The sequence below is a fragment of the Passer domesticus genome, chromosome 7, assembly GCF_036417665.1.
Source record: "Passer domesticus isolate bPasDom1 chromosome 7, bPasDom1.hap1, whole genome shotgun sequence".
Classification (NCBI taxonomy): Eukaryota; Metazoa; Chordata; class Aves; order Passeriformes; family Passeridae; genus Passer; species Passer domesticus.
In genome coordinates, this window is record NC_087480.1 from 46,473,109 (window position 1) to 46,487,409 (window position 14,301).

The following is a 14,301-nucleotide window of genomic DNA, read 5'->3' on the forward strand; positions in this document are numbered from 1 at the left end:
TTAGCATTAAAGCCTCAAGCAAGTGATAGCAGAAATGAACTGCAAAATAGGTAGAATTTCAACTCCAGATACTGAGCAACGATTGTTGAGTTGTCATGTAGGGCTTTTGCTAATTTCAGTCATGACAAATTTCTGCCAAAGCATCATAGCTGGGCTTTAGAAAATTCTAGATTTTCTGAAGCAATTCCACATGGAGTAGAGATGTCCTATGATACATAGGTAGTAAGAGAAGAGAGAGGGAAAGCTAATATCAGAACAACAGAGGAGGGATTCTAGCTGACTTGTCTGCAAAAAGACCTCAATATTTTGATCCTTTCTCTAGTCAGTTAAAGGGCATGAAAGGTGTTGGTGCTGCCTGGAGAGCACCCAAGAACTAAGGGAAATACCAGACATTTGCCACAATTAACCTCATTTATCTGGGGGCCTTGTAAAGGAAGCAAAAATTTTGCAGTGTGCATGAATGCAGACTCTTCATAATTTAATCATATAAATATGTATCAATGTAATACATGTCTTAGTAGGGTTCATTGAGTATGTTTAGGAGAGACAAGCACAAGCCTGATTAGTTAATGCAACCGTTAAACCTTGTAAAGTGTGTTAAAGAAAACATCCGTGCCTGCTTCTCTAAGGAAGTGCGCTTCCCTTCTTCAGGCCGTGCTGCAAATTAAGAGGATAAAGTGTTCCAAAATCTGAGAAGTTAAAAGTGTCCCCTCCTCCCCCACTTCTCCCTTTTTTATGAGATCTGATTTAAAGTAAACTGACATAGCAACCAATTATATTTGGCAAATGGAGATAGAAAAGCAAACATTCAGACTTCCTGGACAGGGAGTACAACTGGCAGCTTTCCTGAGCGTGAATAATAAAGTGCATGTTGTCGCTTTCAGATGGGTAAAAGCTTGTTTACTGTCAATAGATGAGATGTGTCCATTCTGAGCAGTTTGGGTTCAGTAACATGAGATACATGAAGCTGTTTACATGAAAAAGACAGATGGAGAATGCCTCTTCAGTGATTGTTTACATTTCTTTACATCCTTTTCTTGAATACTCTTTTAAAAAAGGTTTGCTATGGTTTAGCTAGGTGTTGAGGAAATAAAATACAGGAAAAATCAGCCAGTCCAGATGTAGTTGCTAGGCTGTGTGTTCATAACATCACTGTGATTTGGATTTTCTTTTTTCTTGAGAACATTGAGAGAGCATTTGTTATTGTTCAAGAAGTGATTGTGGTGCATCAGAGCTGCTGATGTGCTCTAGAAATGAAGTGCTGCAGAGGCCATTACAGTGGAAGGAAGGAGCCTTCCAACCCAAACAGAAGGGAGGGTGCCTCCCCAGGACACTTTCCAGAGTGAGCCATTGGGCTTGCTGGGGACTGTGGCACTGCGCTTTCGCTTTACCATAAAATAAAAGCAACATGTGTTTGGCTTATAAATGAAGTTATGTTTAAATGCCTACAGATTGTATTGATGTGCTGAGGCTGACCACAGCTGTGTGTAACCATGTGCTCTGTAAAATGGGTGACAGCAGAGTTGCAGGGAGAGGAGGGGGCCGAGGGCCCCTCCGGGGGAGCCCAGCGGCCGCCCTTCCTCTGCCTCCCGAGCAGCTTCTGCAGCAGGGCTGGGGGTCTGCAGCCCCCTCGCTGCTTTCTGGTGTTTGTCTTCACTTGTTTAGTTTTAATGAAAGGGAGTTTGCTTATCACTGCCTTTATAAATATATCCTGTAGTACAAAAGGAAGGAAAACATGTACACAAACAACGGGAGGAGAAGGGAGCAAGTCGGGAGGGGAAGAAACATCCAAACAAGGCTTATGAAAGCTGTACAGCACGATGACACATACTTTTATTTGATACTGTTTATTCTGGGGGGTTACAAAGCCATTTCCAAAGCAAGTTAAAGCTGAAACTTGATTTTTTTGCAGATGACTGGGGGTAGATTCTGACCTAATGCCTGTGAGCAGAAATCCACGGCTCGTGTATTAGCTACGATAGTTATTTCTTACACTGGGAAAAACAGACTTAAAAATCTGCTCACTGGAGTAAAATGCTGGACTGAATGCTGAGTGTAGAAACAAGATCTTCACCCTCTTTTAAAAAGTTTATTTGGCCTCCTTGGCAGTGTGGTTTAGTAGTTTAGTTTGTTGGTTTTTGTGTCCTGTCCTGCCCCTTCTTTCCTCCCCATTCCTAAACTAGTGGGGTGTAAGACAAGAGCTGTGTGTTGTGGGGCCTTAAGTGCACTTCAGCTGTGGCTGTGGCTTGAGCTAGCAGCACATCTGCTGGTCTCCGTTGCACAGAGCACTTGCAACCTCTGTTGTGAGAAATCCTTAGACCCCCCTTGTTAGTTTGCAGCACCTCTGAGTACTGAGCAGCCTGCAGAAGGATATTTTGTGGCCTGAGACACAAAGCGTTAAAGGCGCATTTCCTCTGCAGCCGCGTTCCGAGAAGCCCGGGCTCTGGCAGCTGGGCAGCAGCACACAGGGCATGGGGATGTGCCAGAGCAGCTCCTGTGGGAGGAAGCTGGCTCGTCCTTGCACTGTAACCCTCTGGATGCAGGCTGTGCCTCCAGCCTTCAGCCTGTCACTGGGAAGTGGGATCTCTACCAAATCCTGAACATAGAAGAAAAATTGGAGTGTGCAATTTTGGACCCATGGCATCAGGTTCTGAATAACAGGATAACGTGGAGCAGGAGAGTGTGTCACCATGAGACAGGAGATGTACTAGCCTCTGATTTTTCTAATTTCTCTGCCCATGATTCCACAAATCATTTCCGTCTTGCTCCTTTTCTGGGAAAGCAGCTGTGCTGGTGCTGGCTGCCATGGCAGGTCTGCAGCTCAGGCAGCAGCAGTGTGCCTGTTACTGCACTGAGGTCACAGCTTCACATGCTGGAGATGAGCTCAAGGGAGGGGGCAGCTACGGTGAACATTATATAAACTTAAGTCTTGCCATCTGTTTTGAAGAGACTATTTTGTAATATTGCTAAGGTTACAGACTTGAGCACTGTAACTTTAAAAATGCCACAGTTATGTTTCCTATGTGGCCTTATTATGATCTTTCAGGCATTACATGGTATAATTATTACTTCGTGCTTAGTTGACAGCTGGCTTTTTCCTTTCAATCCCAGCCACAGGTGCAGAACGGTGTGAGGAGACTCCAAGTGCTTGACCTGGCAATCTAAATAGTGAAGGGGTTTGAATTTATTGTCAGTAAACAGTTAACAAGAAATGGTGAATCATGCTCTCACTATGGGTTCTAAGTGCTGCACATACTGTGGTAGCTATAGGAAAACTTCCTGCATGTTGTATTAGGAGTAAATCAAGTCAAGCTTTCAGGATAGCCTGTTGTTTTTCTACATGAAGAAAACTGGCTGTGTCTCAGGATATGTGGTATCCAGCTGATTGAAGAAGATTGTTTTGAGCTATACTTTTAGTAAATATGCTGCTCTATAAACTGGCATTAAAACTAAAGCCTACATTTCCTGGCCTTTTTCCTGGAAAAAGCAAAGCTGTAAAGTGTCTGAGTTGTGTAAAAGGACCCATTTTGAGTGACAGCTGACAACAGAAGATAGGCAATGTTGATCTTGGCAGTTTCCATCAGCTGCTTGTAAAATGCTCAAGGAAACAGCGCTGTATTTTCCCCATGTGCACAGCAATGCTTAGGTGCCAAAGTCTAGTAACATTTTCAGAGATACTCCAATTAAGGTCTGTTACCCAATATGTTAATTGCATGGGAAAATAAACCGCAAGAAGACTGGGAAGAAATGGATTGTTGTTTTCTATGACAAGATTTTCAGTTTCCCTTCTCCTGACCCCACTTCTTCTCTTGCCTGTCCCTCAGGGGAGACAGCGGGAAGACAGCAGGTCCCTACATCGCCGCCAGCCTCTGAGAACAGCAGTGCAGCACACAGCATTGGCAGCACACAGAGCACCCCCTGCTCCAGCAGCAGTGCCACCTAACCCGGGGACACAGCCCAGGAGCAGCACAGGACTGTGTGGGGACATCGGACAGCAGCTTCTTCACCTCGAAAGGATTCTGAAAAAGATGAGGAGGGATTTTTCTACAGGAAAAACAAAAAAAAGACTGATTTTGTTTTGGGGAAGCCACTGTGTGTGTGAGTGTGTGTGTATGAGCACACAATGCATGAGTGAACACAGCCTGTTGGATCTTGTTAGCATGTTATGCTACGTGTGACAAAGCTACTAACCTTACAGTACTGCAACCTGTTCTAGGGGTCTGTGGGCCCTCAATGTGAAATCTATGCCAGTTTGGAAAAATGCTGCTTTGTCTATATGACTTTTTTCCTTTCCCTGAACCTTATCATTGACACAAGGTATTCACTAAGGGAATTCAGTCATAGAATCACAGAATGGTTTGGGTTGGAAGAGACCTTAAAGATGATCTAGTTCCAACCCTCCTGCCATGGGCAGGGACACTTTCCGCTAGACCAGGTTGCTCAAGCCCCATCCAATGTGCCTTTGAATACTGCTAGAGATGGGATATCCACGACTTCTCTGGGCAACCTGTTCAGTTCCTCACCACCCTCACAGTAAAGAGTTTTTTCCTAATGTCTAAACTAAACCTGCCCTCTTTCAGTTTAAAGCCGTTACTCCTTGTCCTATCACTACATAAGAACAAAGATGATCTTAGGTCAAAGGATTTCTCTTTTTCTGAGCAAGAAAGCATCAGTGTCAGATCTCCCTGGTAAATAACATTTTATTATTCAGCCACATTTAGCCTCTTTTGAATAATCTTTGTTTTTTCAGCTTACAGCTACAGCATCTCATTTGCTTTCCTGTTGTATTTGCAGCTTCAGGTTTGTTCCATGTATTTTTGTTATAATAGTCATTGATTTGGTAATTGGAAAAGAGCACACTCTAACATTCCCTCTCTTGTTTTATGGGCCAAAGCTCTTTTATAAGAGGTTTTTGATCTGCTATACCAAATACAGGCACACACAAACATTAAGACAAAGAATGGTCTTGTGCACTAACATAGATGGGTGTGTACCTTTAATGGCAATGTCTTTATGAAAATAGATATATATTGGGATATACACAGCCTAACCACTTTACCAATTGGAAATTACTACAGCATTCCTTCCATACATGAACATATAATCCATAAATATATATATACATATATATATAAAAAAAATTTAAAACTGTATTTTCAGTTTATAATAGGTAGATAGATGAGCTAAGGAAGTTGATTTGGTTCTAATCTTTTAGCTAGCCTAAACTCTCTTTGAAATAAGAGATGAGTTTGAGGGCACGAGGAATGTACAATAGTGCCTGTTGTTTGCTATTCTCTGAAAAAAGTTGTGCAGTTGTTTGTGTCAAACTGTTGTATGAATGTTATGATTGGATAGTCCCAAAGTAGTATCAGAATATGGAAATGGAAGAAGGGTACTAATTGTCACTATTTTTAGTGTCATTGCCTTATCTTCACCTTCAGATTGATGCAAAATGAAAAGCAAAAAAAGACACTTTTAACCTATAATTGTTTGACTGTTACTTGCCACTTTGTAATGTGTTCTACTGATCCTTCATTGAGGAAGAGAGAGCATTGTTTTCCTCTAAAAATGAGATGAATAACTTTCATTAGTTGTAGTGAAGGTTGCCTGTGTTCTGCAAGAGAGGAAGGGACTTCACTACACTCGAGTGATAGTCTGCTCTGAAGTCTGTGCTGCAGATTTCTTGCTGATTCTACACTTGTGCCTTGCTGATGCCAGGATGGTCCAAGTGCAACACATGCAAAGATTTAAGTGTCCAGGATCAGGCAGAGTGTTACTCACTTTAAATCCAATCTGTCACCAACCCTGCAAGCACCTGTGCAAAGGGGTAACTGCACACCTTGTCCTCACTGTTGGAAGCACGTGCTGGGCTCTGAACCAGGGCTGGTCTCAGTGTCCGTGCAGGCAGGGGGGCCTGAGAGTTGCACATGCAAAACTCCTTGATGCTACAGCCAGGGAGCAGTGCTGGTGACTGGACAGGGTGTCATGCGAGCGTGGTTACCCCGTGCAGCAGGGTGTGCAGGACGGGCTCTGCTCGGAGCCATTGGGGGATGAATGTGCTGCCTGTGTGGTTGAAAAGAAAGCGCTTTGCCTAACCTTCAGCAGAATGTATTGTTAAAGCATATTCTATGTGTAAAGTCTTTAAAGATGTCTTCAAAGAAGACTAGAGTCTTTAACGTCAATCATAGCTATATTTTACTACATTAAATTTCTGTATAAAGATATATTTAAATGTTTTAGATAAATGTAAGTTGGTCTATATGAAATGTTTAATTTCAATTACTGTGAAATTTACATATTTTGTAAATTCCTTTCCCCGTTTTAACCCTTTCCTTCCTCAGATATTTTATTAAGTAGTTTCTCATAGGAAGTATTAGATTTGGTTGTTGGGATGGACAGGTTGAAAAATTCTGTGTAAAATAGATAATTGTATATTTTTGAGAGAAACATGCTGCATTATCAATCTTTTTATCAAAAATTAGATTAAATTTTAGAATAATTTACAGATTTCTATATACCATTGGATAAACCAAAAATATATAAAAGTCAAAGATTTGATTTGTTGACTTGTGTGTGAAATACAGTTTAAATTAACTGAACTTGGTATACTCAGCTATTTAATTCAGCAATTTTAATACAACTGAGTTAATTGTCTGTTGGAGTTTACCAAAGTGGCACATGATTGCTTAGCAGATGGAAGAGTCAATTCTGCTTCAATAAAGAGAGAGAACCAAACCCAAGCATTCCCAGTGACTAACTTATAACAGAAGTGTGTAGTACTTTGCAGCAGCTGTCAAGCTGCCCTCAGCTCAGAGCCTGACACACCTCTAGTCTCCGGTTTTATAGCAGCTGTCTGTCACCAGTGCCAGTCTCTGTGTGTGGTGTGGCAGCTCCTGAACGCTGAGGCACTGATCCCCACCTCTGCCCCACGGGGTTTCACCATGCTGGACTCACGTGGCAGAGCCCTGTGGGGCCAGAAGGCCAGGGAGACTCTGCTGTCCCAGCAGAGGGTGTTACAGCAGGGGTTTGGATGGATGGAGTCAGTGGTTAATTTCAGCATGATGGAATCAACTGCAAAGCAACTTCTTATGTAAGATTGGGAGGATTGGGCTTAAAATGGACACCTTGTGCTGTAAAAGCTATTAGTAGGATACTTAAACTCCCAAGTAGACTGCTTGTTCTGTCATGTGTTGTCTAATCACTAACTCTAACCTTTTACATTATTTGTTGTGGACATTACTACATATGTGTTTCAAGAGATCAGATCTTTCTGTGTCAGGCTATTTTTGTAGCATTTTCCACATGAAAATGGATTTTGCAAAATGTCTGTAGATGCTGATGATTGTAACCTTCTCCCTGCTCTTTCCTAACCGTTCCTGTCCTGTATGTTCTTTCTGTTATGTATATCTACCTCATGCTTCACAAGAAGACTGTACTGTTGGTTGTGCCGGCAGCCCTTCACGTGAGGTGACTGCTGTGCCCTGTTGTTGTCAGTCATTCATCGGGATGTTCACAGCGTTGTCAGATCTTCGCTGCCGTGTCCTGACAGTTCAAACACAATATTCTCACCTTTGAATAAATAAGTGTTTTTCTGTTAGATGAAAATGCCAAATCAAAGAATGGGAGAAATTTACTTGCTAAAACCTGTGGCCAGTCTGAACACCCCATTTTGTATTTCATGTTGCATTCAGTATTTCAGAGCCTTGTGGAAATGCATAGTTGTACAGTTTTGATAACCACAGTGTCATGTCATCTTAGTCTCTTGTGCATAATAAAGTATATATCAATTTATTAATAATTGATGTCATGCTTCATTTAAGTCTGTCTCATGTCCCATAAATTTCAGTGGGAATTGTGTGCAGGATTTGATTTTGTGTATCCACTGCTGAGTTCTTTTATCCATTGGCTTTGTTTGACTACTCAGTATCATGGCTGCTTGCAAAAAACAGATGTGTTTAGTTAAATGCTGCTGGTTTTCACTCAAAGTTGAAGTGCAGAGTTCTGATCCTGTGGGCATTTGGTTGTTGCATGTCAAGACACAGCCTCAGTAGAATTCTGCAGAAAGCCTGGCTTGAGCACAGTGAAGCCCGTGGCTCTGCAGCAGCAGAGTGCTGCTGGCTTGCACCTGTACTGCAGCTACACTGGAGACATGTGAGCAGGACTGTTTTCATCACTGAATGGTCTTCCTGTGCAGGAGCAGACAGTTTTGCTGTGCATCAGCAGGACAAGAATTTGGGTGTTTACTATCCTGCTTTCTAATTTGTTTCTTGTATTCTTGTTCAGAATATTCTTTATGGGCACTTGGGAGCAGCCTTAGTGGTTTTCCCTGGGTTATTCAGATGTTGTAGTTATTGACTCACAAAAGGGAGTTCCTTAGTAAGGGGATCTAAAATGTTAAAAGATCACTTTAAAAACCAAGATTCATTCAGTACAGAAAAGGCTATTAATTAGAAGCAGTTCTAAGATTATGTGTTGCCTATGACACAATTCACAGAGGTGCAATAGATTTATTGCTTCAGAACAACCATATTTCAGTTACTGCATCAACATAATTCTGTTTTCCTGTGGAAATGAGCTCCATAGGGTGAACTCAGCTGAAAGTTGCTGTAGCTGCTGTTCCCTTTCTCATGTAAGATTTATATTTTGATTGAAACATGGTGTGAAAGCATGATCAGTTTCTCATACGTGGAATTAATTTTAAAATGCAATTATTAGCCAATGAATTCTGATATATTTGCATGAGTATTTTTAGACAATAAGAGGTAAGAGTATTGCCATATTTCAGAGAAGGTATCAATGTTGTGCATATTTGTTCCCTCAAACATTGTGAGCAAAGCAAATGTTTTGGACGGTCAAAAAATACCAGATGCCAGTTTTGGGAAAAACACAATCCAGAGCTCTTCAAATTTAAACAGAATTAAATTTATCACAGCATTCCTTCCAAGACAATATAAAAGGAAAAGGAGACAATATTTTGATAGATTTTCACAGCTGTCACTTTGTAATTGTAAAGCAGATATTTATGAGGCTGGAAGCCTGACTGCAGAGTGTGTTTTTGTAGAGTGTTCCCAAATCTCAGGCCCTGAACCTATCCTTGCCAACCTGCGTGCATTTGCACTTTGCAAAAGAAAGATCAAATTACGTCCTTCACCTACCCAAAGAAGTTTACAGCTCAAATTTCAAATTTCTCTGTCGTTTGCTGGAAGCCCTCAGGGTGCCACTGCAGCCTGCCCAGAAGGGGATGTGGCCCGCGGTGGCTCCTGGCCGGCGCTGCTCACCGTGCTGTGCTGAGCTGCAGGTTCACTGTGTTTAGGAAAGTCTGAAAAGGAGTTGGTTTGTGGATAGATGAGGAGGATAAGCAGCACAAAAGTGTTACTCTTGCACTCTTGTTTAAATAACAGATTTTTTCCGTCCAGTTTTGGCACATATATTTTGAGGAATTGGTTAAAAAATATTTGGGTGGAGGCTCTTTTCCTCTGTTACTGCAGCTTGTAAACTGCCGGCTCTAGCAAAGAACATACTGTAGAGACAAAAAATTAAACCAGTATTTTAAAAAACAAACTCTTGAGTACTAAGCAGAGAAAGCTGATGGTATTTAACAATGTGTTAAGTGGCTCACCAAGCACTCTGTTCTGTCAGTAAATTTTTATTACGTGCCTGCAAAATCACAGTGTAATCCCTGCAAGTGGCTATGGTTTTCCCAGGTCTCTAAGCATTTGAAGTCCAGATTTGCTTTGTAAATAGGGTGAAAGGACAAAAAAATTCTTACTCTGTCTTTTATACAAGTAGGCATATCCCACAGGGTTGTAAGAGCTTGGGATGTAGCCTTTGCATTATGCAATATTTTTATTAGTTCATGATCCTAAAGGTGATTAGTAACATTGGCTGTTAGTATTGAAAAATAAAATAAACAGGAAGATTTTAGAGGAGTATACACACAGAGCATTTGCAGCAGGAATATTTAGGTTTTCACAAAATTCTTCGAGTGCCAAAACATGTCACAGAAAATTTAAATCACTGAAATAAAATAACATGAAGGAAGTAGTTAAGAAGTGTCTGGAAATGGGAGGCTGGAGACTCATGCCACACTTCAGCCTGGAAGGAGCTGGGTCTGGCAGACTTCCAGGGCTGCCATGCCCCCGGCGTGCCAAGGGCAGGGGGCTGGGACAGTGCCGGTCACTGGGAACTCCAGCTCACAGCGCCGGGCATCAGCCAGCCGGGCAGGATTGTTACGGGCAGGCATTACTGCTCGCTGGGCATGGCTGTCCCTGTGGTACTCCCGTTGTTAACAGGATGCTTCACACAAACCAGGTGTGTGTGCGAGCTAAGGGATCTGTCTGGCTTTTGCATTGGGAAGAAGGGCCGTGAAATATGAAAGGCTTCAGCTGGAAATCACCATCTGCGCTTGGGAGGGTCAGAGAGCGAGTGTTCTTCTTGCAAGCAGGAGAAGAGGGACAGCACCAGTCCTCCTCTGCTGCTAAAAACTGACTCCAGGAGTTCAAAATAAAAATCCCCGTCCTGAACAAGAAGCAGCTCCTGTCTTTTCCCTGTGCAGCTCACACAGGAGCAGCGGGACGGAGCAGTGGCCCCACCGCGGGTCTGGGTGCGACCTGCGGGCCTCGGGCCGGCTCAGGCTGGCCGTGTGGGGCTCGGCTGCTGGGGTGTGGGCTTAAAGGAGGGCAGCCGTGCCTGCCCGTGTGCCCAGGGATGCTGTGGAGGCTTCTGTAGAGCTGTTGGGACCCTTTTTGGACAAAGTTAAATGTCACTGTAGGTGAAAGATGCCTGTGGGCTTTGGGGAGCGGCTCACGTTTTTATCCTGGTTGCTAACTTGCCAGTGTGGGGAGCGGTGAGGGCTCGGCAGCCCCCGGGAGCGCCGGCAGCTCTGAGGGAGGGATGTCTGCCGAGGATCCCCTGCACAGGCCGGGGCTCCGGGCACGAACAGGCCCGGCCCCGCTCTTACTTTCAGTGGAAAGAAACCCAAAGGTGGCGTTTGGATCCCAGTCCTGTGACAAAGTGTCTCAAACCCCCTGTTAGAAGCACAGAAGGTGCTTGACAGGCAGCTCTGATGAGCAGGGCAGCACGGAACAAGCAGACACACAAGTGCCAGGGGATGAAGGGTGGTGGAGGTGGGAGAATGGTCAGGCAAGGGGCAAGAGCAGGTACAGGATGACAAACACCTGCATGAAGAAGGTGAGGCTGTTACTTTGATTTGCATGCACTAAGCTGGTTGTGCTCTCAGTCTGACGATATGGAAAGGCAATGTTGATAATTAAGACTGGAAAAAGGAAGAAATCCATGATGAGGTTATTGTCAAGTTGGTTGACAGAGAAAGTTGGATGAATGCTGTGATTATGAGTGTTGTAGCATGACTGTGCTTTCTCTAGAGAGGGCTGAGGGATGATTGCCCCGGAAAGCACGTACCCCACTGACATGCTTTGTACCATTACAAAGTACGCCCATGTTTTTACTGGCAGTGCTTAGTGAACTTTTCTGTGACTTCCCTCAAGTGTGTGTCCCTGAAGTGAGTCATATTTTACTACATGCTAGACAACAAGGGTCTGTCATAAGCCAAGGGGCCTTGCCTGGGCCAGCTGCTGTCCCTGTGGGCTATGGAAAGCACAGGATGATCTGCTCTGAGGACAGAAGGATTTCTTCTGCTTGGGTTGTGCCCATCACCTGAATCATGGCATCACCTACCATGGAGGCCACAGTTATATGGGGAATTTCACAAATCTATCTTTGGCAAGGCATTGTGAATGGTTAATTTTGTTTTCTGGTTTAATGGTAGGAGTAGGGTTATACCAAGCTGATTCCAGGTGATTTTTCTGTTGTTTGTTCTTGTGAATTTTCATTTATTATATTGCTCTTGCATTACAAGATAAAAATGTATAAGATGTTGAAACTTAGACCTCATACTTTTAGAGTCCATGGCTTTTAATCAATATCTGGTTAAACAAGTGTGAGCCAAGACCAAATTTGCTGTTCTCTCATCTAGGTGTTGTAAGAAATTTTAATTGCAGTGTTTATTTGATTAACAACAATAGTATGGTTACACAGACCAGAGCTACATTTTATAGATTTCTCGTGCTTTTACTGAGCAAAAGCAAAACTGTTCTATCAAAACCCAAAGTATTCACACGGTTATGTTTTCAATATAAATGCACATGTATTTACAAACACACATCATTCCATCTAGCACTGGGTGAACTGAAGAAGGGAAAATTCCAACGTGTATTGGAGGCGAATGCACGTGGCCATGAGTAGTGCAAAAAGCATGTAAAGTATGCAAGCCAGTTCTCTTGTGAGCAAGCAATTTACATCTGGAAGTTTTGACTCAGTTGTGCTGTCTTTCAGTCTTACAGGCCTGGCTTGCTTCAGGCAGTTAGGGGAGCCATCAGCCTGTGCCTCTTGTGTGGTGGCTGGAGGAGGCAGCCTGTGGAGATGTGAGAGAAATCCCTCTCCTAACTGAGCACCTGCAGTGGGCCAGGATGAATCTGCAAGGGCAAATTCTCCAGAGGGCATTGCTCATGCTGGAAACCAGCTCTTAAAAACCTGTGTGCTTCAATCTGAATGAATTCATCATTCTCAGACCTTATATGTGCTGGTGGTGCCAGTGTAGGACTATGACAGTACAGGTTTATTTTGGCACAATCAATAAAGGAAACAGTTACATGGAAGGAGACTGGAGGAGATCAGGGTCACTGCCATACAAGCATGCAGCTTCTCTCTCTAGGACAGATAACTCCAGCCCCCTGCTTACAAACCTTTACGATTTTTCACAGCATGGAAAGAAACCAATGTGTGTAAAACTGGAGGCATTTGCCAGGATCCAGGTTCAATGCCACATTTGAAGAAAAAAGAGTTTGTGTTATTCAGAGTACATTTTTCATTTTTAAAGAAAACTGAGGGCCAAATTCTCACCTGGTACAAACCTGCTCCATCAGCTTCCATCAGATTCTGTCTATTTATACCAACAGAGCATCTCTCAAGTGTGTATGCTGTTCATTAGTACCTAATAACAGAAATATAATCTGGCAAGCAGACAGTTTTGACAGCTGCCAGTGTATTACAGATCCAAGGATGATTCCTTGAACTTTAGCTATTCCCTCCTTCTTTAGACTTTTATTACAAACAGGACCTATTCCCTAGTCTCTCATGTCATACTTATTGCAATGTTAGTTCAGCACACTACCCATTTTCTCCAAACATGTGAATTCTGCTCCACAGCTGTAAAGACCTTTTCCTCCACTCTAATCAGCATTAAAATCTCTTCTCTCCAACTGTAGTTCTGACAATTGCAGTGCTGGTCCTCCTATTTGCATTTAAGTCAAGAAAGCTCACATTTCAGACCAGCCAGTGCAAAATGCCACACTGAATTTTTAAAAAGATGTCTTTTGAGCAGGGTATGCAAGGCAGCAAGGCATTAGAGCTATCCTAGCTTCAATGACATGGGTGGGTTTTGCTATAAAAACCCCAAGAAAAGGTTGAAGCAGGTGTTCTGCACCCCTGATCACAGCACACAGGGGTGGCACTTGAAGTCTCCTCACTCACAGTGTGGCTGTAGGCTTGCCCAGACGAGTGCCCCTTACTATATTGGACATTGTCTTTCTGGGGCAATGTCACTCTCATAAAGGGAGAGAAATGTGTGCAGCACTGAGCTGTTTCCCAGGTGCTGTCCCTTTGGCACTTGAGAAGGTCAGTGGCTTCCAGGCTGCCATGGGCTTGCTCCTGACAAGGGGGACAGTCAGCAAGGGGCCCCTGCTGCTCTCGTGTCCCTTTCTCAGCCACACTTGCTCAGGTCTCCAAGGAAAACACCAGCATTAGTCACACAAGCATCCGCTGTAACCATCCCTTACACACCCTATTCTCACTGCCTGTTCCCACATGGTTTCAGCTGGCCACTGCTTTAAAATGTGTCCGTGCTGTGGCCAGGACGGGGCTAGCTGGCACTGCCTGTGATGAAGCCTGCTCATCAGAGAGGCTTGAAAACTGCGCTGTTCATCCAAGTTTTCAGGAAGGTTTTTTCCTCTTTTTCTTTTGAGCTCATTGCCATTTCTGCATTGAGTGCTGTCCATTCACACTTCCAAGTATGCTTTTGGACAAAGCAAGAACATCTCTATCTTAGCACTTTTGCCTTTGTCTTCTGGGACTGAGTTTGCAGGTTACGTGATGTCACTGGAGACAAAGAAATAGTATGTGGCGTTTGAATTCCTGAGTATTAAAGAAATATTTCCAGATAACAGTCTGCAAAAAAAAGCACATAGACTGCAACTTGCATTCAATAGTTGCATTGGAATAGCA

The 14,301-nt window shown here is 43.3% G+C and overlaps 1 protein-coding gene across 1 annotated transcript in view; it reads left to right on the forward strand.

Moving 5' to 3' along the window:
- TGFBR3 (transforming growth factor beta receptor 3) overlaps positions 1-7,798 on the forward strand; it is a 103,631-nt gene extending 95,833 nt beyond the window's left edge. Inside the window, exon 17 of the mRNA XM_064428241.1 lies at positions 3,825-7,798. Within this exon, the coding sequence (XP_064284311.1) occupies positions 3,825-3,943 (119 nt within the window). The 3' untranslated portion in view covers positions 3,944-7,798. The remainder of the gene's footprint in view (positions 1-3,824) is intronic.
- Positions 7,799-14,301: the final 6,503 nt, after the last annotated feature.